At 44.6% G+C, this 24720-nt stretch overlaps 1 protein-coding gene across 4 annotated transcripts in view; it reads right to left on the reverse strand.

The window, feature by feature from the left end:
- NEO1 (neogenin 1) overlaps nt 1–22702 on the reverse strand; it is a 188016-nt gene extending 165314 nt beyond the window's left edge. For 2 of the 4 annotated variants that reach the window (XM_065689077.1, XM_065689076.1), the window contains exon 1: nt 22387–22702. In XM_065689077.1, the coding sequence (XP_065545149.1) occupies nt 22387–22501 (115 nt within the window). In that variant the 5' untranslated portion in view covers nt 22502–22702. The remainder of the gene's footprint in view (nt 1–22386) is intronic. The other 2 variants (XM_065689075.1, XM_065689079.1) reach the window with 1 other exon arrangement.
- Nucleotides 22703–24720: the final 2018 nt, after the last annotated feature.

The following is a 24720-nucleotide window of genomic DNA, read 5'->3' on the forward strand; positions in this document are numbered from 1 at the left end:
GACTCCACAATTCTTTCGGCTTTAAGACATTATTAAAAATGTGAATCTTAAACTGTCCTCGTGAGGCTCTTCTAACTCTTGCACAGCAGAAATCTATAAATATCGGATCAAATTCTAGCACCACTTCTTACATTATTAATTCTAGAATAAAACCCCTTTCAAAGTTCTTTTCCTTTATCAAATTGCTTTCTAAATCCCAGAGAGGGGCAGGGAGGGACGAGATGAACACTGCACATTCAAGCTTAAGTACTACTTACACAGCATTGAGCCTGAAGGTCTCAGTTTGGATACTGCTCAAATTGCTGCTGCCCAAACATACTTTACCACAAGTCCAGCAAAGTTTCCAGTGTCCACAGGAAGATGTGCAGAAGGAAGGAAAAGAAACACATTAAACAACCTTCTAGAGTTCATTAATGATGTCCTTAGTTTTCTGTTCTCTTCAGAAGTAAATCAGTTTAATCACACCCCAATTAGTTCAGTTCAAGCAAGCACAGCAGCTACTGCACAGGAAAAACAAACTGAGTTTTGCTAGCTCACTCTGCAAGCTGCTGCAATGTCTAAACCCACCGAGAGGCCACAGCTACTAAAGAGCCCAAAAAAGACCATGCTCAAACTGTAATTTAGCTGAGCAGCGACAACCAGCTGTATGTCAGAAACGGAAACAGCAAACAAACCCAAAATCCTTCTGCCCACCAAACATCAGCCATTCTCATATCATTTCTAGCTGCTTTTAAGTAAACAAGGCTGGGTTTGCACATGTGTATATATGTGATCCTGCCCCTCTACTCTGCTCTGGTGAGACCTCACCTGGAGCACTGTGTGCAGTTCTGGTGTCCTCAGCATAGAAAGGACATGGAACTGCTGGAACAAGTCCAGAGGAGGCCACGAGGATGATCAGGGGACTGGAGCACCTCCCGTATGAAGGCAGGCTGAGGAAGTTGGGGCTGTTCAGCCTGGAGAAGAGAAGCTGCGTGGGGACCTCAGAGCAGCCTTCCAGTACCTGAAGGGGGCCTATAGGGATGTTGGGGATGGTCTCTTCATCAGGGACTGTAGTGACAGGACAAGGGGTAATGGGTTAAAACTTAAACAGGGGAAGTTTAGATTGGATCTAAGGAGGAAATTCTTTCCTGTTGAGTGAGGCACTGGAATGGGTTGCCCAGGGAGGTTGTGAGTGCTCCATCCCTGGCAGTGTTCAAGGCCAGGTTGGACGAACCCTTGGGTGCGACGGTTTAATGTGAGGTGTCCCTGCCCATGGCAGGGGGGCTGGAACTGGATGATCTTGAGGTCCTTTCCAACCCTAACTATTCTATGATTCTATGTGTGTATATATATACACACAGACATATACATGCGCACACACACACACACACACACACACAGAGAATCCCTACTTGGAGAAACCCCTGAGTCTATATTTGCCAATTTTAAGCAAATTTGACAGAGGTGATTTCAAAGAGGTCCCACAAATTAATTAAAAGCCACAATCAAATGATGGCAGATTTACTGCTCTCGAGAGGAATGAGTCAAACTTTTTAGACCATCAGAGAATCTGCACACTACTCCAATGCTAATTACAAGTACATTGAAAGAATTATTCATTACATTGCTTGCATAATTACTAATTACTTCTCTCCTTCCCCCCAGATTTGTGTTACAGAAGCAAAACAAAGCAAGGGGAACACTGAATACTACTCTGAACACACACCTGTAGCTCCACAGCAGCAGGACCGATCACAGGCGCGCAGCACACGTGCTGATGCAAGTCTATCACATTGCTTCCTGACGAGCTGGACAGCAGGTGCGCACTCTGCAGCTGGCTAGGACAGCTTCTTCCCTTGCCTTCAGACAGCACCCTCCCGTACTCTGTTGAAGGTGTTATCTACAGCTTGCTGCATTTACAGCCGAACTTGTAGAAAATCTTTAATCAACACCAAACACAGCTGTCCTCTCCCTCCCAAGGCAGAAGGTGACGAAGGAATGGCAATTGAGTGCAACTTCTCTCACCAGCTTGGCCAGCTTCCAGCATCACTCCGAGAACTTGTTCCGACTTTCAAAGCAACTACGGGATAAAGCCCTTGCTACAAAGACAGAATTTCAATCTGGGAAGCATCGCTACAGCGACATTCCTCTGGGATAATGCAGATCTCGCAGCACAAGTGCAGTGGAGAGACAGTATCCCCTCAAACAGTAGCTACAGATTTGCTTCTAGGAGGAGAATCCCCAAACTAACTGTGACCACATGTAAAGATAATCAATCTGTCTTACTCCATGCGGCCCACCACAGGTTTTGCTCTCTCTGTGTTGCGGCATCTCAACAAGTCCGACTAAGCTTCAGGGAGAGGAGAGAGAAGACGAAGCAGCTGGTTAGGATTCTTAGTAGCACTGTCTGTGCAGCAGCAACGGGCAGCAGGAAACAAGCCTGAAGCAGACTGCAACATTAACATGACAAATGTGGCTCTCCGCAGCTTCAAAAATACATTTCAGCTCCCTCAATAACCTTCTGCTGGAGTCTTTTAGTAAAAGAAGTTTAGAGCATCTGCGCCGCACAGCAGAAGTGCTGCCACAAAATGTACATCTTAAAGTTTTTCCTTCACATCCTGAAAACTAGAGAAATTGTTCTTGAGGAGAATGGAGAAAATTTGAGCATTCCCAAATTCAGGAGACATTTCTATGTGTGATGAGATTTAGGAAAAATCTGAACTCAAACGTGCTCAAGTTTCAAATTGGCCTTGTTCAAATACTAGAAAAAGCTACTCGTCGTCTACGTTACAATAAGGAAGGAGCAGAGGCTGGTTTCTGTAACACTCGCAGTTAGCTGACCAATCATTATTCCACCTGAGAGTCCGTACCTACTTGCTGACAGTTCTCCTTTACATGGACAATAAACAAAGAAATCACAGCTACTACAGCAGCCAAAGAACAAGCTTTAATCATCTAAAAATGTCTTTATCCTCACAGCGTTCCATTCTCCACAAACAAAGAGAAAAACCATAAACATTATTTAGTCACATGAAAGACACTCCTTGCTTTTAAATTCAATCTGATGTAGTGAGGATAACACCCACCGCAAGAGCGGTGCAGGAGCATGGTGCCTCCCATCCCACATCACACCCACCAGGCCTGGCTGGTAGGGGAGAGCCAAGGAGGGTAATAACAAACCAACCCCACATTATGTCACTCTGTGACATAAGTGTTACTACAGAAAACACTATACAGGCAGCAACTGTAGGGCTGTTTTCAGACGAGGTTCAGTTCAACTAGGGAAAACCAGGGGGGCCCCTAGCCAGCTAGATGGTAACATACAGGAATTCACCTTCTTCTATGGCTCCTTCTCAGCCCTGCCTCTCTTGTTACACTTCCTTTATCTTCTTTCTATTCAACCTGTTTTTCCCTAAACAGAAGTACAGGGAAGTTGACAAGGTGGCATTCACAAGTCAAACTGGATCAACAGGAAAATAATGAAAATTGGATCCAATTCTATCAGCACAGCCCATTGCAAAGACCTGCCATGAACCATTCTTCTCAAGGTGGGCAAAAACATTTGAACAGCCCGAGCTCTAACAGCACTGGGTATCACATTTCTGACATCAGCCTATAAACATTTCCTATTACTGAAGAAAAGGGCATTTTTTCCAAGCTCTGTGGCATGCAGGCTGGTGCTTCTGATGCCTGAGCACTTCACATAGTTAGCAGACAGGAGGAGAAGTCTGCATTTCCTAATAACTTCCTGGATATTTTACAATTGCTTCCTCTCAGGAAGTTTAGTCAGTCTTTGCAGCTCCAACACCAACAATCCTTGTCGAGAGGTAGGCCGTCCAAGAATATTAAAAGCACATTCCTACAATTCAGGCGCAGACCTGGTTCTGGCTCGCTAACAATAGGGTGGTTTTTTTACCAAACCCATTGTTAGAAGGAAGGAGAATAGGAATAAACTGATCAGGGAATGCCCAATGTCTCAGGCCTTTTACAGTTCATCTGTAAGCAGCATGGTCTCTGATCTCACATGGTAAAGCAAACTTGGAGACAAATCTGTAAGAAGTAATACCCAGCAAATCACCACAAACGGGGAGGGGGGAGAGATTTCTTTCACAATACATTTAACCTAATGCTTCTTAATGCTCCAGATCCCTATTTTCCCCTCATCTTTAAGGTAATAAAGAATTCCTTCCAAAACAGTGCAACACATGCAACATGTCCCTTTTGTTCCATTTTCACACAATAAAACTTTGCCTGCAACTGATCTTACTGCGTAGCCTATAGTTACTTACTAAGATTCCATCAGCCTTACTTTCCACAGAAGTGCTGTACTCGAAACTAAAAAACGGGTCAGCAGAACTTTCAAGCGAGGATTTTGTCCGGTGGTGGCCTCTGAGTGCTCAGTCAGACCAAAGGAAGGAAAAAAGAGAAAAGACACAATCTATTCATCCTGTTACTCTGAAGAACAAGAAAACAGTTTCACTGTGCCATCCCATCCCCCAGCTGTTTTAAAAGCATTTATGCCCCAAAGCCAGGCTGATAATTTTCAAGATGACACTGTGCAATCACACCACCAAACTTTAATTTCTGGACCAAGAAAAATATTTGATGTATATCAATCACTGCTCAGAATCCATCTGTATTCATTTTTACACATTGTGACATTAGAAAGACTCATTACATAAAATTACTCAGTGTCGAGCTGCTTTTCTAGAGAAGCAACTTGAACGCTGTAAACACACGGAAAACTTGTTTGGGGTTTTTTTTAAACCCTATACAGTAAATGCTCTTGACGTGGAGGTTTCCCCTGTTCTGCACTTTGAAGATCTGTAGAACAAAAGTGTCTATAGTTGGTGAGCTGAACAGCTTTGATCACAAGGTTCTGTGATCTCAGCCTCTCATACGCGCTTCTTCATGTACAGACTGGAGCAGAAGAAACAGTGACCCTGATTTTTCTGTTCCTTCTTAATATTTGAAGGTTGCATCTCGGCCAATATCTACAGAACTGTCCGTTTCTTGCACTAGCATAATGTCTGACATCTGCCAGGATCCAGCTGGTCACTTAAACTCTACTTCCAGTGCTTATCTAGTGACATCCCACTCCTACTTCGATGAGTCTTTTAAATGTCAGGCTTGTACTGCCAGAATGTTTAGCTGTGCTTTAATACAAATGTTGGTTTTAAAGCAGGCAAAACTTTAAATATCTACCTTTTTAAAGAAAAAGGAAAAAAAAAATCAGCTTTAAATGCTACCCCGTGTTTAAAGCATATTTTAGCCACCTTGCCAGAAAATACGTAAATAGGATTAAGTAAAATACACAGGAGTTCATGGGTCAGGAACTGCTTGGAAATGAGATGTCAGATTTTGTAAAAAGGGAGCACAGTGATAATTTCTAATAATTTGTTTTCCCTTCTTGTTATTAGTAACCAAATCCACAACGGAAAAACATCCTCACCGGAAGTATTTCAGCAAATAACTGAAGTATTTTGCCATAGATGTTACCCATACCTGCCATCTCCTTTGCATGTTCATCAGTTCGATTAACTCTGCCTCAGGATGAAGACTGCGCATCACTTCTGCAGCACTTGACATGCTCAAAGCTCTTTAACAACCTTCACTAGTTCGGGGTAAAAAGATTATCCTTTAGTCCCACTTCTGAATCCTACAAATGTGGCAGCTTCACCATCAGCTTTTCACAAAAGAATGTGTAGTAAATGTGGGCAGCAGAGAGATTCTGCTAAAATAGCACTAGGAAGGACACACATCATTACTACACCCCACTTGCAGTTATGAAGGAGGAGAGATACTTATATCCCTGTTCTCCACTCAGAACAATTAAGAAATGAGTCTTTCAGCAACACACCAAGTGCACCTGAACAAGCAACTGAGAAAGCAGCACAGAGGCAACGAGAGAAAAATGAGATTTTAAAGAGAATTCACATGCAGTTCTGCGCCCAGAGCTCTTAACATTGCATAGATTAATGGAAACTACCCAAGCTGCACTCTAAGCCTGGAAGTGGCTAAGTGGGGAGCAGAAGGAACATTAGTGCCAAGTTTCAGTAATTGACTGTGTATGCTTGCACGCTCTATCTTTCCCCTCAAACTACATTTTGCCTGCATATGGTTTCTCTTTCTGCTGCTTTTCAAGTGATGTATTCTCTTCAGAAGGAGAATTAGGTCTTATTTTGATCAAATATTTAGGACCTTTCAGACATTAAAAGCCACAGATTACAAAGAAGAAAGGACAAAACAGTAAAGTAAGATTAAAATTGAAGATAAGTCACTAATATTGAAGTAAGGAATGAACAAACAACTAGCAAAACAAGATTCAAAGGACTAAAAGGCTTATCTGCCTTCCTTGCAACGTCTGGCTCCTTACTGCTAAACAACTACTGCGAAGATCTGAACCACACAGGAGCTGATGAAAGGGGTCTGAATATAGGTCAGCAACAGGCTTTTGGACCCAGCCACGGACACTAATTAGATCACTTTCAGTTATTAAAAACAGAGAAATGAAAATCCCTCCAAACGAAGGGTTTGCCCCTCAGAACACTTGGAATTTTCTCTAATTGCCAGTGGCCTTTGCTTTCAAAGCAGCTGGTTGCTGCCCCAGCTCTCAAACTGTCACCAGAACACACAAAACACATCGGTGACCACACTAAGGGGAACCTCCAGCGAACAGAACACCAAGCAATACTTGCAGCAACACACAAAGACCGGGGGAGGGGGGTCTTTAAATATGGTTTCAAGATCTAAAAGATTCCTTAGTTTTCCTAAGAGAACACTGACTGGTTTGTCTGACACTGCCAAAACCCACAAAGCCAAGGAAAAAAAACCCAAGCCCCTGACTTTTTTCCCCCCTGAAGCACACAGTATAGCTCAGCTCATACAGGGCTCCTTGTACCAGCTTGTTTCTGCCCTCTCTTCTGCGGAACAAGCCTTTATGTCTCCATAGTGGAAAAACCCACTGGTTTATATCCTTCTGGAGATGTATGCAGCCAATTAAACTGTAAAATAATACCTGTTTCAAAGTCTAAGTCAAAGGAACGATACATTCCTGGCCTGGGCCCCGAGCCAAGGAGGTCACCTTACACCCTACAGTCACATGGGAACACTCAGGTTTTGGAGTTTCCTATTTTGATTGCCATATAAAGTAAAAGTGGAGGCTGAAAGACTGAAATATTGTGCATGCTTTGCACACAAATTGTGCTTGTTTCTCAAGTGATAATGTTAATATTCTGAGGAACAAGAAAAGACAGTGCAAGAGTTCATAGTGATTGCAAGCCATTCAGAAAGACTCTGGAAAGTGACAATTTTTAGTCATGAATAAACTATTATGTGACCAGACTATATGCATAAGAATGGTATAATCTGCACAAAACAACAGTGAAACACCACATTACAATAAAACCCACTTGTCAAAGTAACAAGCCAAGGAGATTTATTTCCATGACAGCTGTTATGAGAAGACTGACACATTTTAGTTTAATTTCTAGTTCTCTTCAAAATAAACAGCACGTATGCAAAGTGCCTCCTGCCACTAACAACAGCTCCCAGGGACAGGGCGCACGCAGGGGAGCACAGCACCCAACCAATTGCCAATGCAGTTCCATGTCTCCAGAATGCCTCTATATTCATCAACCAAAGCATGTAAAGATCTACAGGAAAAGCACACTATGAAAGGCAGCAAAAGCCTGCTGAAGAAAACAAGGGCACACAAGGATCAATTTGCCAGTGTGACCGAGTGTCACCAGCCCCACCATCAAGCCCTGGCCATAGCTGAATGAGGTTGGACTGGAGCCCTGATGGCAGCCCCTGCTTCCACCGGCACTACTTGTGTCGGGCTCCTGCAGACAACATTCAACAACTACACCTTTACACAACGTTTGGAGAACTCAATACTGCCCCAAATAACTTCCATATTTTGGAAAGGAAGCAAGCAGTGGGACTTAAACAGCAAGACCTAAATGCTGCTCCCGACACACACCTCCCTCCATTCCCAGCCTTGTGGAACAGTGCAACCAAGGAATCTGATCAGCACCCTTTCACCTACCCTTTATCAGAACAGCAATCACATTTTAACAACTTAAGTCGTGCTGTTCTGCCCTCTAAGCTCTGGCCAGTGAGAGCCAGCAGCTTCCCAGCACCCCAGGCCCCATAGACACATGCCCTCCCAGGAAACCTTGATTGCCTTTGGAAGACTGCCTCTCAGAGCATAAGGGTTTCATACTTGCTGAGGCCCCACAAGGTGATCTTGCCTGTACTGCTCCACAGCGAGACACAAGGCCACTTTGTACACTATTTTTAAGTAGAGCTTTGTGCTAACATCATGCTTTATATCCACATTTAAACCTGCATGCATGGCACCCTCCATCTCAGACCAGTGCAGATTAAAAATGCATCCTAAAGCTCTCATGGCACATTGATTTTTGGATGGACACTCCAAGTCCGTTCTCCAAAATGAATACTTCTATATTTTTGTGACATTTGTCTGATAGAAGCTGTTCTGCCCAATTCACAGGTTGTATTCTGAATTAGTGAAGTGAACATAATTACAGTGCTTCCTCTGGAGGTTGAGACACAAGCAACTCGCTGGGCTGCATTCCCACAAACAGCTCCAGTTTAATATGTTAAGAATTATTATTTAACCCACATGAAAAACCCCTGCAATGACTATATACATTTAATAAGTTTAATTACTTTGTCAGATCCATACCAAGCTACAGAACTAATATGCGCATAGAGGACACTTTTCTACCCATTTCTTACAATGTCCCAAGAACCCAGGAAAGCCGGAGACAGCTAAGAAGTATTAAAATCAATTTTTGGCACAAAAAAATTTCTGTATATTGATTAGCTCCTCAGAAAGTAGCTTTCACAGAATGAATTGACTTAACATTGGCATCATTAACATCTATCCATGAGATTCATAACATTTTTCAAGCAAAGGATACATCAAAGGGCTACAACATTGACTAATGTGTGGATAAACACCATCAAGAATGCACAAATACATTTCCACCTAACTTGCCCATAGCCCTGTATTTCGTAATGTTCCAGAATAATGTTTTAACTGTTTAACCTCAGACATCAGAACAGTAAATCTGTAGGTTTCAGTCATGTGTGAAATCAATTGTGTTGACAGAAATACAATTTGAGGCTATTTACTTCTTAGAGGCTTTTCTGCATTTGTCTTTAGGTTAATGAAATTCACTTAGTAATATATATATATACATAGGATATGTATCATTTCTTGCCAAGAAGTAAACTCAGGAGCTGGATCTCTGTATAAATCTACAAGGCAGCTTTTCACCATGAAAACGTTCCCAGTGCAAGTGTGAATGAAGAACAATAACCCCCTAGAAAAGCTGCCACAACACATTACGAAAAGCTTTGTCTTTGACAGCCATCACGTTGGCAGGAGCAGTTTAAACTCTCCGTCTTTCCAGAATTTATCACTGCTAAAAATGGTTATCATTTTGTTACAACCATGAACCAAAGCTGGTATCAGAGGCATGGCGGGCAAGGGTCGCTTCAGGTAGTGGTTAGATGTAATCCTGGTCCTCAGTGTGCACAGGTACAGAAAGGCATTTAATTTCTCAAGCAAATAAAGCAGTGTAAACTCGGCCTTCATCTCCACCACAAGACAAGGGTGCTGTGCTTTGTGTAAGTTACTCCTCGCCCTGGGAAAGAAAAATCTGCTGGGCTCTAGCCACTTCTTCCCCGATGCAGGGCAGTGCAGCAGCCTCTCCCCAGTCACCGCTCAATTCCTGCTGCTGCTGCTGGCTAACGGCTTTTCCAGCCCCCTGCGGCGGCCTCAGACATTCCTCTGCTCTGTCAAGCAATGAAAATATCAGCAACAGGATTACAGCAAGCCTCGGAGAGAAAGGCTGCCTCTCTAACATCCAAAGCCTCGGAAGGCGCACGGACATCTTTTGGGGTTCACAGTACTGGTGGTGACTCTGAACTACAACCATTAAAGGCTTTTTCTTTTTATTTGAGCTTCTGAGAAATTAAGACCTCTAAAAATTCTGCGCTACTTTTGCAGCATTAAAAGGCCTCACATTCCCACAGGATGCGACCAAAGTTTTTATGTGCTCCTTAAGCAAGGCAGACTCTGCTCTTGCACTAATACGGACTACGTAAAGAGAGAACAAGCAAAATTAGAAAGCAAGACTTCCCTTTGCATTCTGAATCTCGCTGCAGGCACAGCCGGCTACTCCATTGTTCTTCTATTCAGCCTCATACTGGAGTGGTCAAGGGTTAAAGTGGTTTAAAGAAAAGCCTTAAGAAAGGAAAAACATTTTTCCTACAAGGAGGAACAAGAGGAACACTTGAGAGAGGCTCCGAGCACCATGCTAATTGAAAGAAAACAATCCCAAGGAAGGAGGCCCTCTCTCCAGTGTTCAGGTTTGGATTTTACATTCACCTCCTTAGCCAAGTAAACGTCTCTAAATAAAATTACTCAGTCACAGTTTGGCTTCCAGGCCACATTACGGTAGGGAGATTCTCATAATTATACTCCTGTTCACATATTTCAAAACCCTTTCAATGCCTACTTGAAAAGCTAATTGTTGGCAGCTAGGAGGAGTGCCAATGCTGTCCTCTGCAGCACTCTCCCCAGTCCTCAGGAGCCCATTCACCTGGCAGCTCCAATCCCCTCACAGAGCCCCATGGCTTTGCAGCGAGCCATACAGCAAATACAACCATCTCCTCCAAAACCAAACCGAATCTCTGAGACTTCATCAAGTGAAATCCCACGACTACAAAGGAGGCACACTTTTGTATGCCGCATTAGCATTTAAGATGCACAAACTGTAAGCTTTTGAGAATGTAGATAAAGAGCTCAGTTTGCAAATCCAGTGAAGGAGGAATAAACACCTCACCCACATAAAATCCAAAGCTCAGCATGATGTGTTACTCATTCCCACTCCAATTTGCACAGAAAAGAGGGAGGTACTAGAAGATCTGTCAAATACTTGTCCTACCACCATCTAACAGGGATTGTTAACTACAAGACTTGCACGCATTTTCCTAATTGTTGAGTCTTGTGATGACACAAACCAGGTTATGTCCACATGCTGGAAACGTAGTCTGAAGATCTTTATTCTTGCACACCAAAAATCATGAAGCAACTTCCAAAGGATCTTATGGGATATTACAGCCATGCTCAAAAATACCTCCAGATTAGCAGGAGGGTTCCTCAAAATTTCACAAGCTCAATTTAAAATGACTGTTCTATCAACGAGAGCAGGTTAGACTCTCCATGGTAGCTCTGATTTCATTTTCAGTCAGGTACAGTTGGATAATGAATGATGCCAGATATCACAAACAGTTCTAAACAGACTCCCACAATACACACTTTTACTGTTTTCAGGGAAGCAAAGTTTGAAGGTGCAAAACCATGTAACACAGGAATTAAATCAGGTCCAGCGCTAGCTTTACAGAGGCAAAAAAGTTAGACATAGAGATGACAAAGCTACTTATCACAGAAATACGTTTCTAATCTTATCAAGAAGCTGTGAAATCCAGCCAGTAGTGAGTGTGGAGGCAGGAGCTGGGAAAAGTGCACTACAGAGTTTACACAAAGCAGAGGGCTGGGAGGAGCTAACCTACAGAAACAGCAGCCACCTCCCCCAGCACAGTTTCGTAAAGCAACAACTCCACATTAACATGTAGGAGCAATACTGCGCATCTCGCCTTTGGGGAAAGTTATGAACTTCAGCTTTCTGGTACACCAAACCACTTATAAATGCAACGTTGTCCAGTTGCTTTTTTCCTGCATCCAAAGCCTGCTAAGGAAAGGAATAGTCAGAGACTACATTTAGGAACTATTTTTGCCCAATCTTGACATCATGTTAATCTGGTTTCAAGTCATGCATGTGCTCATTGGAATACTAAAACACGGACCAGTTGCAATTACAAAATTAGAGGGTTTGGATTTTTAAAGTCGATTTTTGCCCAACTGGTCTAATCCAAGCTCCTGCTTTCATTTCACCTCGCCTGTGGTGAGCAGCAATGCACCTGCAGAGGACATCAGAGTTACCTTCTTCTGTCAGTCTTTCCCCCACATGCAAATTGAAAAACTCAAGAACACATTTTTTGTCCTAAAAACATTTAGGTAATGCCACCTCAAAATCAAATTACTTCTACACATACACCACTGAGAGCTGTGTTATAGCCTTGGAAGAGTATATAAGCAACTATAGAGCAAGCATGGGTGCTTCCAATTCAAACTGCTATAAAAGACTGCATAAATGTAACAGTTATCATAAAAGGTAGAAGAACAAATTAAACGTGGATCTCCTTTTACAGTGATACCCAGATTATCACTTGGTCAACATCTAAACCCCCTCCATCATCTTTTAGAAGGAATTTTCCAAATGATGAAGCAAAAGGTGCTTGTGTTACCAGAATTCCCAAATGTCACCTGGAAAACCTGTAACAGCTTCCACAACCACAAAACCGGCACAGCACTAACAGGAATAGTTTTGCTTATTTGCAGAGAATAGGTAATAATTTCCCACCTGCACAGCACTTCTGGAAGTCCTGAATGAGGATTAAGTCCTGTTTCTGAAACCACTAACAAGAATGTTACAAGAACAACTGACACAGCAACACCACTAAGGACACTTTCCTGGGCACTAGGGTACAGACTATTGCCACATTCTGCCTGCCATTGCCTCTCAGGTGTTGAGCAACAACATGATCTCTACCCTTCAGTCTTCCACACATCTGTGGTAACAGGTAATACTGGACAATAACCACTCAGCTGTGAAAAAGGAATTACAATGCATGCATAAACCTTTCCCCAGTTGAAACCAAAGTCTACCATCTTTTCTGACACTACCAGACAATGTTAAACCCATCTGAACTCCCTGAATGCATTTCATACTACAGCCATTTCTTGATTTTGTTCTGTGAGAAGAGTCACACAGCTTTTAAAAAGCACACAAATTGCCCATCTTTGGGCTACTGAAACAAACCATCAACTCAACCTACCATCCACTTCCCCTTCTTAATACAACTGACATGCAACAAGACAGCACAAGATACAAGAAACTGGATGCTGGTGACACAGGTAGTTCACCAAATGTGTTGTGATTTGAGGTTCAGATCACAAATTAAATCCAGCTGCTTTGTATCCCAAGGGAATCATGCAGGCCAGTGAATCCAGCTTTGCATTTGGTCATAATTCAGCAAGGCACTTGATACCACCAGTAGCTGTGAGGCAGAATCTACAAAGGCCAATTCTGATTTTGGTTTTGTTTTTTATCAAAATGAACACCATCACCCCATCACATGCCCTCCTCCACTCACCTTAACCAACAGCCCTCAGCGTGCAGGGTGAGAATGATACAGTTACTCACGTTACAGCAGTTAAACTAGATTTAAGCAAACAATATGCTCCACATGTTAATCTGTAATCATAACAGAAACAATAAGTTGAGAGTCTTTTAAAGCCTTCTGCATAAATAGGAATGATTCATTCACAGGCTTAAACTTGGGAAAAACATTTCTGTAGGGTATCACAACACAGAAATAAAGGCAAAAATCTTGTTTCTTACAGGTCATTTTAGTTTTAATAAATAAGCAAAGGACACCCTTGAAAATGTTATGCTAAGGTAATAATGCCTATGCCTGACAAATGTGAATGCAAAGATGAAGCTCCAAAGCATCATCAGCTCAGCCTCTGCTACAGAGTCATGAGCAGTGGTGCCTCCACAGCAAGTTCCATGGAGAACAAAAGGGGACAGATCAAAATGCATGTGTAGACCAGATCTAGGACAGACAGACACTTTCAGCAACCATAACACTGGCTTTTTTCCTTTAGACTGATTTCTGCAGTAAAATGAAAAGCTGATAACAATAAATAAAACAACTGGAAAACATTACTTTAGAAAAATAACACTTCAGATTTGGGGCAGATATGGCTGTCACCATGAGCACAAGATCCTCCAATCGAGCTGAACCAGAAACAGCTTTTAACTAGCACTACCTAGAAGGGAGAATATATCAGATCCTGCTTTGGATGCATTTGATGACTGGGTTCTTGTCCTTCCATGTTCAGAAACTGCCTTCTCCCTCCCAAAAAGCCTCAATTTTTTAATAAGCAAACCTCTATTCACATGCTGTGGTGTTACCTTGCAGATTCCAACTCCTTATTTTAGGCTAGGCCTACAATATTTGCATCAGCTATGAGGAGTACCATTTCTCTATACTCAAAGATGACAAACTGAGAGGTGAAGAACACTGATTTACACTCAATAAACCTGTTTGGTAGTTTTAAAGTACTTACCCTTGTGAAAAAGAAGTGCAACATGAAACTTGCAGCTTTATTCCCACTTTGGAACCAGTCAAACAAATGAGATTTTGGGGAGGGGGGGGGGGGGTGGGTAGCAAACCAGAAGTCATTAAATTGAGAATTCATTACTAATCTAAAATTTTTTTTTTTTTTACAAAGCATTTTAGTAGCAAATTCTTTTCCAAATAATAATGAATGCTTTCTGACTAAATTTTAGTCTATAGATCTGAAATCAGTATGCTGTAAGACATCATAATATTAAAGATGAATATGGCAACATAAGACACAAGGCTTATTTCATTCACAGTACTTTTCGTGTTCAAACACTGAGGCAATCTCTACCCCCCCACCAGAAAAAGCAGCCTCCTTCCCCACATGCTCACATCACCCTCTCCCTTCTGCTAACACAAGTTCTCAGGCAGGCACATGGTACAGCAGAGTAGGGAACCCATCCAATTCTCTACGTCCTCCACAAATGCTTGTGAAAGCAAATGGAAGGGCATATTATGCAGGTCCTCCTCCTTTTAATGGCACTGCCAGCATGAAATGCTGGAACTAAGCACATGAAAACAGGATTAACATTTGGCAAGGACTCCCTATCTGCTGTGCTTCCTATCTGCCCAACCACATTTCTAATAAAAGATTCACAAACTGATAACAAAATACCTGGATTTTCTGCAACCAGAGCACTCACAGCCCAGCACTGAAAATCCCAGGTTCCAGCTGCACAGGAGCATACCACAAACTGTTCAGGTGTCCAACCACATCAAAACACATTTCTGGATGCAGTTTTCCATTATTTCCAGTTCTCTTACACATACTTCCTTGCCTGTTTTCAAACAGGAACATTTGGCTTTATAAATTCCTTTCAGAAAGATTTCATCCTGTTAATTCCCACCTTTTCTCTCTGCTATCTACAACACTGCAACAGCAAGCAGTTTCAAGCAAGTATTTGTTTTTCTAACCAGTGTGACAGTAACCACTTAAAATTTAGAAGGCAAGCTATACTCTGCTCCTACATGCACAAGAGGCTTTAAAAGTCATGACAGGTCTAATGACTTCAATGACTTTTGGCAGCCTGTTCTACTTTTAGAAGGGATATGCCAACACCTCTATTTGTGGCTCTCGCCTTCTCTATACAGTTACATTATAAGGTTTCACTACAGAGCAGTGTTAAGAAGAGATGTTCAGGTTCATTAACTACAGAAGGAAACTGAGAAAGATGAAGTTTATACAGAAGGACTTGACTCTACTTCGGCCCAAGCAGGAGCAAGCTGCTGGGCCATTACACTGAAAACTGAGCTGAAAAAAGAGCTGGAAGTTGCCTCTGAGTGCTGCAGCCTGTTAGTGATGTCAGTAGCACCAGGGTGTTGCACGCAGAACATCAAATAGATGGAAGCTGTAGAAAAGCACAATGTCTGTTCAAAACTACATGAACTTAAATAGTTCAATAGGAAAGAAACACCAGTTAAGCCTATATTGTTAGAAACCTCAAACTGCAGAGTACCATAGTAGCAGCTCTGCATTTTTCACCTCTAGGTCACCACCACCATTAGACCCATGTCAAAAGGGTTAAAAGCACATCAAAGAAGATAAATTTATCAAAGTATAATAATAATACTAATGGGAGACAACTGTGCTGGCTACTGACAGATGCTTTGACCCAGTGTCACAAAATGTGACAGCTTCAAGGCATGTAAAAAAGACATCAAATAAAAACAAAGGTAAAATATGAAAAGCCCACAAATACATAAGGACAGAGCTAGAATCAAAACCACTCAGAAGTTGTCCTTGCTTCTAAGCCAAAGAGAAAGATAAAAAACCATAAATAGGTGGCAAAGTTCAACAGAGTCGTATGGATCAAGCAGAAATACTGTCTCACTGGAACCCAAAAGTATATAAAGTACACTGGTGGTTAGAAAACTAGGAGAGATTAAGCAGAATTTTAAGTGAAAAATGAAAAAGCCCAGCAAGTATATGCAGTCGGGGGGGGGGTTTAAGGCAATAGTTAAAAAAACCCAATTAACAGAAGTACAGCAAGATTCACAGGTAACAATTAAAACTTACCGATTTTAACTAAAAAGCGCAGTAGCACATTAAAAGTCTTTTGACAGATGAAGTGGTGGGCAATTTAACCACAGAACAATTGTTCCACTTTTAAAAGACCTCTGAACAATATGATGAGAGAACACCAAAAATTATTGAGCTATGAGATACAAAGTAACCAGACTGTCAAAATTCATACTATAAAGTCATTCACGTGAGCCAGCACCTACCCACTGCACCAAGAAAAAAATATCAGATTAAAACTTGCAAATGAAGAAATTCAGCCTTAAGCAGAGCATCTGAGTTGCTTCTGTGGTAACCAGTACAGAGCCAGCTGCTCTAACTACTCAACAGCAGAGAAGATTCACTGCTAATGTATGCAGAAGGATGTGTTTTGAAGGGGAAAACTGCTATCATGCAATTCACTGTTTCCTGATCAACCTACCAACTCAAGACAAGGTTTTACTGAACTCTATCAAAACTAGATTGCAAGAGGAATAGCAAAAATAAAACCTTAACATCAAAGATTATCCATAGGTTCCTTCTTTAAAAAGCCATACTCTGCCCTGGTCATGTCACAATAGCAAACCAAAGCTGAACTGGGAAAGCTCAAAGACTGGCAATAAGAATCAGCAAACGCCATAAAACAATGCACAAGTCTGTATCTGGAGCCCAGCAAGCTCCCAAGCTGGAGAGCCCCTTCAGAACAGCACCCTGAGGGATTCAGCTGTGACAGTCTTCCTACTAACACGTCCAATCCCTTTCAGGTATCCCAAAAGATCCAGAAGCCAGGAGTGATACTGGCCAGCCACAGTGTAAAAATACAAACTCCTTTGGCTCTGTAGCAATTTACTTCTTAATCTGATTATTAAAGGCCCATTAAATAGTTTCCATTAAAATTAAACACTAAATCACTTTCTGCACAGCTCAAACATCTCGTGGTTGTTGCATACTCCAGGGAATAACCCAAACTCCAGGGAAGTTTAGCAGCAGAACACTCCCAATTCCTCAATTCCTTCACTCCCTTCGGTAAGGGCAGCTTTAAAATATGTATTTTTTTTAATATTTATACATATATAAAGCTATTTTAATTGATGCAAAAAGAACTTCTCATTAATTGATAGTCTGCTTATTTTGTATAATTAAGATACTCTCTTCAGGATGAATACTAAATGGTAAAAAAGCCATTTAAAATTAAAGCACCTAATAGACCATAATAGACCATCTAAAGCCCAGCTTTCAGTTTTCCTAAAGAACTCTGCAACTACATGCATACAAATTGTGTTTATCTATTTATATGGAATTAATCAGGATTACCCCTTTCATCTCAGCAATTTAACTGGAGAACTAGATCAATAGCATCCAATCAGTAAAATATGACTGTTGTTTCCACAACGCTGATACATTTTCTGTATTAAGAACTGTTTTGCCTTTCTTTTTTTTTCAGCTCAACAGCCTTAGAGCATTACATTTAACACAGTGCGGCACGCTCAACTCAAGTGGCACCCTCTGAATACCCGGGCCAGCACCTCTCCACCCAGCACCTAGGCTAAGCAAACACATACCACTGCCTCAGCTGCCGGTTCCCAGCACTGCATTAAGAAAGACATGAGGGGTTGAACACCCAGTTCTTAACATTCATAGGGAAACACATAAACCTATTCTGTAACCAGCACTGAAGCTGAACGCATGAGAGCCTGCAATTTTGGCCCTACAACCGGCTGAATTCTAATACTGCAGGCACCCTGCAAACTAGCTAAGCAGAAGTGGAGCAAAGCCTCCCTTCCACCAGCTGACATCTTGACAGCAGTGCAGATTCCTCACGGGAATTGAGCATTATTTAGTTATCAGCATGAATTTCAGTTATACCTCCTCAAAGACAATGCTATGTGGGATTTTTAAAGTTTCACACATATCAAAACTGTATGTTTAGCCAAGGTAGCTATAAACGTACTGTCATACACTTTATACACAAAATTACTTCCATGCCAAGCTAGTGATGGTACAAAAACCTGCTTTCAAGCCTTGTATCACACTCAGGCTGATGCTGCACAAGGTAGAAGATTCTATAACTTGGAAGTAAAAGTTAAGAAACACGTCACATTGCTCTTCATGTGGCCTTCTTAAATTCCCCCACCATTTCCGTGCTCACTTATTACCTTTCTCCTCTTTGTGAGGCATCAAACTTCAGTTCAGTACCTACAGAGTTGTCCAGCTTCTCTGAAAATCTCTGGCCAGTGTTAATGTCTTGTCAAAACACAAGGACATTTTAGCACGAGGAGTAACCAGATACTCCTATTTACATCAATAAAGATCTATTGTGTGTGATTTCCTTACTTAAAATCACACTGATAATTTAGCAGGAGATAACTAAGCCAAGTGATGACAGTATCTGTTCACTGGTTTTCACTGCAGTAAGTATTAAGCACTGGTGTGTACACACACCTTGCAACTGTGTGCAATTAACATTTAAATTGGTAGTTTATTAGGACGGCTTCATAAGCAAGTCAAATCGTTCTCTTAAACAACTCGCATTGCAAAAGCCACTTTGGCACTTACAGCCAGGGATAAGCAGCAAAGCACCACCACAGCCTCAGCAAAAAGCATCTCAAGCCAAGGATTATTAGAACAATATTTATTCACCCTTGCAAGAAACATGCTCCACCATCAGACCTTTCCACTGCTGCCTATTTATACGTGCCAGAAGCAGTGGTGTTGGGCTCTGTACAGCACAGGAGCTCTAAGTAGTCAAATTGCTTTTACCAGATCGTATACATGAGGCTGACATATCCCAGATGTATAAGAAACAGGGACATCAACTGGAGACCTGCATTTAAGTGACTTGGGATGTAACAGAGACCTGAATATTTCTAATCTATATTTAACATGTGTTATATTTAGAAATAATCAAGAAGCGCACACAAAAATGGAAACAAATTATGACTTATGTTTCTAAGGAACCCAGACAATCTGTGCTCCCATCTTCTTTACCTCTCACACCTTAGAATGATCATCCAAGGGGGAACGGCTTGAACCTGCCCGAGGGGAGACTGAGATAAGCTCTTAGGCAGAAGCTCTTCCCTGGGAGGGTGCTGAGGCGCTGGCACTGGGTGCCCAGAGAAGCTGTGGCTGCCCCATCCCTGGCAGTGCTCAAGGCCAGGTTGGACACAGGGACTTGGAGCAACCTGCTCTGGTGGAAGGGGTCCCTGCCCGTGGCAGGGGTTGGAACTGGATGAGCTTTAAGGTCCTTTCCAACACAAACAAGTCTGGGGTTCTATGACAGAGCAGCACACACTGCACCAATGATCTGTAATCAACACGTGGCTAAACACACCTGTGCAGTTCTGAGTCTCACACAGGTTTCATGCCCAGTTTCTAATTACGTTTGATCATGAACTTCCAAAACTGCCAGTTTATCCTTTAACACCAAAATACATGTTGATTACAATACCAGGGAAAGACAGAACAAAACTCCTGCTTCTGAATAATCTACCTTGCAGTCTCAATGGTGTGCATAGGTTATCACAGCTTTCCTATCAAAAATTAAAAGGTGACACCAACTTCAGTCTTATACTTAATAATGCAAAACTGTACAGATCAAAGTTATGTTAATCTCAAGTGAGTTTTGAACAGTTACAGGAGGCAGGATTTAGCTTAATTTGGTCCTTCTCTACTACCAGTTTTCTTGGTTTTATTCCCTAAGTGAAATAGTCCCCATTCTAACATCAGTAGCTCATTTTACCTAATTTGCAAAGCAACCAACCAGTCTAGAAAACACACTGATGTTTACACACAAAAATAAATGAAGTTAAACACTTTTTTCCCTAAAATAATTCATCTGCTCTCTTTTCTTCTTCAGAGAGCAATGACTGTTTATAGATGGAATCAAATGTCCCCCAAACATACACAGCTACATAGAGAGAATATGGGCTTCCAAATCTATCATTTCTGCTCATTTAGGTCACCTTCACCAACACCAAAATGGACATTTTTTTCCTGCTGGCATTAAAAACCCTACCATTCCAGATAGGGCAAGCAGCAGAGCAGTCTGGACAAGCAGAGACACAAGTCATGCAGCTCAACTCCAGCTGGACTAGACACTAGGAGTTCCTCTGCCTCTCCAGCCCTTTACAACAACCCAACAAGCCTCTTCCGAGCATGCTAAAGAGATCAAGCTCCATACACGACACAGGACAGAAGCCAGCACTGCCACACTTGAATCTCAAACACAAAGGGGATTGCCTTCATGCTTGATGTACCACATGTTATCTGTACCATACTCCCTCCTCTCCCACAAGCGAAGGAGGACTTGAGTGTCCCTCTCCCACCTGCCAAATATGAAAGTATGTGGAACATCCTCCAATTACGAAAAAAGCAGGAATATTCAGGTGGAAAACTGTACAAATGCAAATGGAGTTCATCACTATGCATGAAGGATCTCATCCTCATTAAGACTACCAATCAAGAAAGCCTCTCCCTCTAAACAACTGGTACCAACACCCTCAGGGTGAGGGAATGCCTGGCATCTGGTCCTCACCACAGAGGAAACAGGGCAAGACCCACTGCCATGGCAGAAAACAGAAAGAGGAGAGAGTAGGAGTTCACTAACTCCAACTTCCAAGGCCTCCATAAGCTTCCGAATTCCCACTCTGATAAAGTCACCTTCAACAAAGGTTTTATGTCCCATATTTCAGCATATCACTTCCCCTTTGCCAACTTCATTCCCACATTTGACTCCAACAGCTAGAAGCTCACCTATCAGTTTGAATTCCTCAACCATAAAGCATTTTTTAACGTAACAAAGAGCAACCAACCCACCAATAACTACAGCGAGCTCTCCACAGAGCAGCGAGTACTGAAAAAGATCTCACACGTCAAGCAGTAACCTACCTATTACACACGCTCAGTAGATCCTTGAGTCCAAGTACAATACTTTCCAAAAGACAAAAGAATAACTGCTTCAGACCTGGAATCTGCAAAGCCTGTACAGTGTAGCAGAATAAATACATCCCCTGTCAACAGGAGTCAGCGTACCTGGCTGCATCAGCAGTATTCCTAGATGAGGACTGCCACAGACATTACTGCGTGATTTGAAACAATTACACCACTTAATAGCAGAGTTTAACCAGTGTCACTTTTCCAAGAAGCTAAAAGCCACTCATTTGAGCAGCAGTTTCTAAATCCCACCTGCAACAAGCTTGCTTTTAAACTATCAAGATGCAACCTACAGGGGAGGATGTGAAGACCTAGCATTCAAGAGCAGGTTTTCTTTTAAGCTCGCTACTAGTTTGTTGCTGACAAGGGTAAAAAAAAAGTTACTTCTCAAAGAGACTATTTTGCCAAATGAGCAGATAACACCACTGCAAACCTGGGGAACCTTCTATGGTTTAACAGTCTTCTACAAGAGCCTGTTCAGAAAGCCTCCTCATACACACACCGAGCTTCATTCACCTGGACGAGATTACGTTTTCCATAGCCTATAAAGAACCAGGATTCAATAACGGATCGTTAGAGGTAACAATGGCAAAAGGTGTGAGAAGACAGCGGCTGAACCGCCGCCAGACCGCTCATTTCTGGGCTGCTGCGCCGCGGTTTCCAGTCAAGTTCCGCTCTCTCCACAGGTTGCCCGACACCTCCTCTCCGGTAAAGGGTCCCTACCGGTTCCAGTGACACCGGCCGCGTGTTCCGAGCGCAGAGGGAGCCCGTTTGAGCCCGCACTCGCCCCAGGTGCGCTCCCGCCCGCAGAGGCGGGCAGAGCCCGACGCGCAGGTGGCTGGCTCCAGCGCTCACGCCGCGGTAACCGGGTTCAGGTGCCTCCCGCTCCCCCCGCTCCGCGCAGGGCGGCCGCGGTGACCGCCCGCTTGCGGAGGCAGCAGTGGCCTCTGCTGGTGCGCGCACCGAGCCGGGCCGGACCGGCACCGTCCGACCGCAGCCCCGCGACCCGCTCGCACCGGCACCGCCGCCCCCGCCCTCCGCCCCCTCAGCGCCCCCCGCGGCCCCGGGCCCGCCGAGCGCCCTCCTCCCCGCCACCGCTGACAGGGTCCGGCCCAGCCCCTCACCTGCGAGGAGGCTCTGCGAGCCGCCCCGAGCCGCGGCGCCGGCCGTGCCCGGCTGCCCGAGCAGAAGGGCGATCCAGAGGGAGCCGAGGAGCCGCCGGGCTCTCCCCGCCGCCATGGCTCCGCTCCCCGCGCCCGGCAGCCGGGCACCCAGCGCCAGCCCCTCCCCGGGGGGGCTCCTCCTGCCCGCTCCGCCGGCCGGGGCGCGCTCCTCCGCCGAGCCCCTGCGGCACGGCCGCGCCGGGCAGGGGGGGGGCTCCCGCAGCCGCCGCGCTGAGCAGCGGGGGTGGCGCGGGCGGCAGCGGCCGCGCTCAGTCCATGGCGGGCCGGTCCCAGCGCCGCGCTCCGCCGCCGCCGCCTCGCACGGAGCCTGAGGGGCGCCCGCCGCGCGCCCCGCCCCCTCCCGCCCACACCCCCCGCCCCGCCCCGCCCCGCCCCGCCGCGCGCATGCGCCCTCCGGCGCCCCGCCGCTCCCCTCCCCCCAGCCCCGCGCGCGCCGCTCCCGCCGCCGGCCCTCGCGCCAGGTGTGCGCGCGCCCGCCGGTGACACCAGCGCGCATGCGCGGCGGGGGGGGGGGGGAGCCCGACCCTTCCCTCAGCCGCGGAGGGGGCCCCGGGGCCGTGCCCGGGCGGCGGCGCTGCGGGGGGGCCCGCGCTGCCGGGAGCTCGTGCTCTCCTCTCGTACCGGAGCCCCGGGCACATCCGCAGGTGCGGCCGCGAACCCAGGCCTCAGCGCGGGGTCCGGCGGGCGCAGCGGGGCTCGCTGGGCCGGCGGCGGCTGCGGTCCGGCGGCGGTCGGGGAGGGCTCCTGAGCCCCTGAGAGTTACCCGCTGCCCACAGCGAGCGTGTTTCGCACCAGGCCGAGGATAAATAACGGGGGGAAAGGCCAAACGTTCTTCGAAACGGCAAATGCAACGTGTCCATCCTCCTGGGGGTAATCCGGTTTACACAGCATTTGCCATTCGAATCCGGATCGTTTGAATGCGGCAGCATCACCAGCCGGGCTCACTCTTGCTGCCGGATGCTGTATCCTGACAGAGGACGCAGTAACGGCTGTGAACGTACATTCATTCCTCCGTCATTAACCGTGCGAAGTGTACCCTGATATTTTTTCCATCTCAGCTTGTTGCCCGCTAAATTACATCGTTACAATGTGCCCGCTATCCTCGCTCATTTTATTATTGACTAATTGAATTGTCTCTTTCCAGTACATTAATTACATAGGACTCCAGAAGCGGTAACCATGAGATAAGTGAACCCCTGGGGCACTGCAGGAGGTGAAACACGGGTCCATCCGCCCAAAATGGGTGCTTGTGTTGCAAAATGGTTTAAAACTAGTTTAAAAACACTTGTTTCAGAAAGAAACGGGCCTCTGCCATGGTAGTGAGACTCCTGCTAAGGCAGCGAGGAATGATTTCAGGGACATGCACCTTGCTACGCTCCGTGCCTGCGGCGAGGGAGTCCTGCTTGATGCAGATGCCTCTCTATTCCCATGAAATTACCCCTGATCCAGCAGGATTTGCACATTTGTTTATTTAGAGGCTCTGCAGCGGGGCAGACGCTGACACATTCTGCAGGGCACCAAACGCAGGTGTGCGTGCACAGACACCGCGACACGCGGGACTGATGTACCATCGCCGTGAGTCCAAGCCCTCAGCCCGTACAGGTGTCTGGAGTGCTTCTCATGGTGAAACTTCATTATTCTGTAGTTGTGCTGTCAGGAAACGGGGGGTTTGTCCTCCACTAAAAATATCCCGGAGCGTTTTCTCAAGGATGAGTAATTACCTCCTCAGAAGGATGTTTGGGTTTCGCCGTATTATGCTTGCTGAGTCCCGCGGATATCTGATATGCCAGAAGGATTACCGGGAAAGAACTGTAATTTATACAGAAAGTGGAAGCACTGATTAAAAGGCAGGGCTGGTGGCATTACTCCTATTAAAGCTGGTTAGCAATTCCCACCATAAAATCCTACCTTCAGTCACTGTTAATAGTGCCAGACTAACCACTGTGCTGAAACTTAAGCATCTTAAATCCACCCCTCGGGTTAAATTATAAACATTTCTTCTTTCATTCCTTCTGTCGGGGATCTTGGATTCTGAAAACAAGGTCACTTTGTGAGAGGTGTTCCCTCAAAATCCACCATGGAAAACCCGCCTGAGGATCCTCTTTGTGCTCAGTGCGGGGCTTACCAGCACATCACAGCCCAAGGCTGCAGGAGTCAAAGCTGGACCTGCAGTTCCAGCTCACAACTGCTCTGGACCATGCCAAGTCTCGGAAGGCAGGAAGGGCAAACAAGGAACCCGTCCTTCCAGTCCTGTTGGGAAACACTGAGCAGAAA

This window comes from Lathamus discolor, chromosome 8 (assembly GCF_037157495.1).
Source record: "Lathamus discolor isolate bLatDis1 chromosome 8, bLatDis1.hap1, whole genome shotgun sequence".
Taxonomy (NCBI): Eukaryota; Metazoa; Chordata; class Aves; order Psittaciformes; family Psittacidae; genus Lathamus; species Lathamus discolor.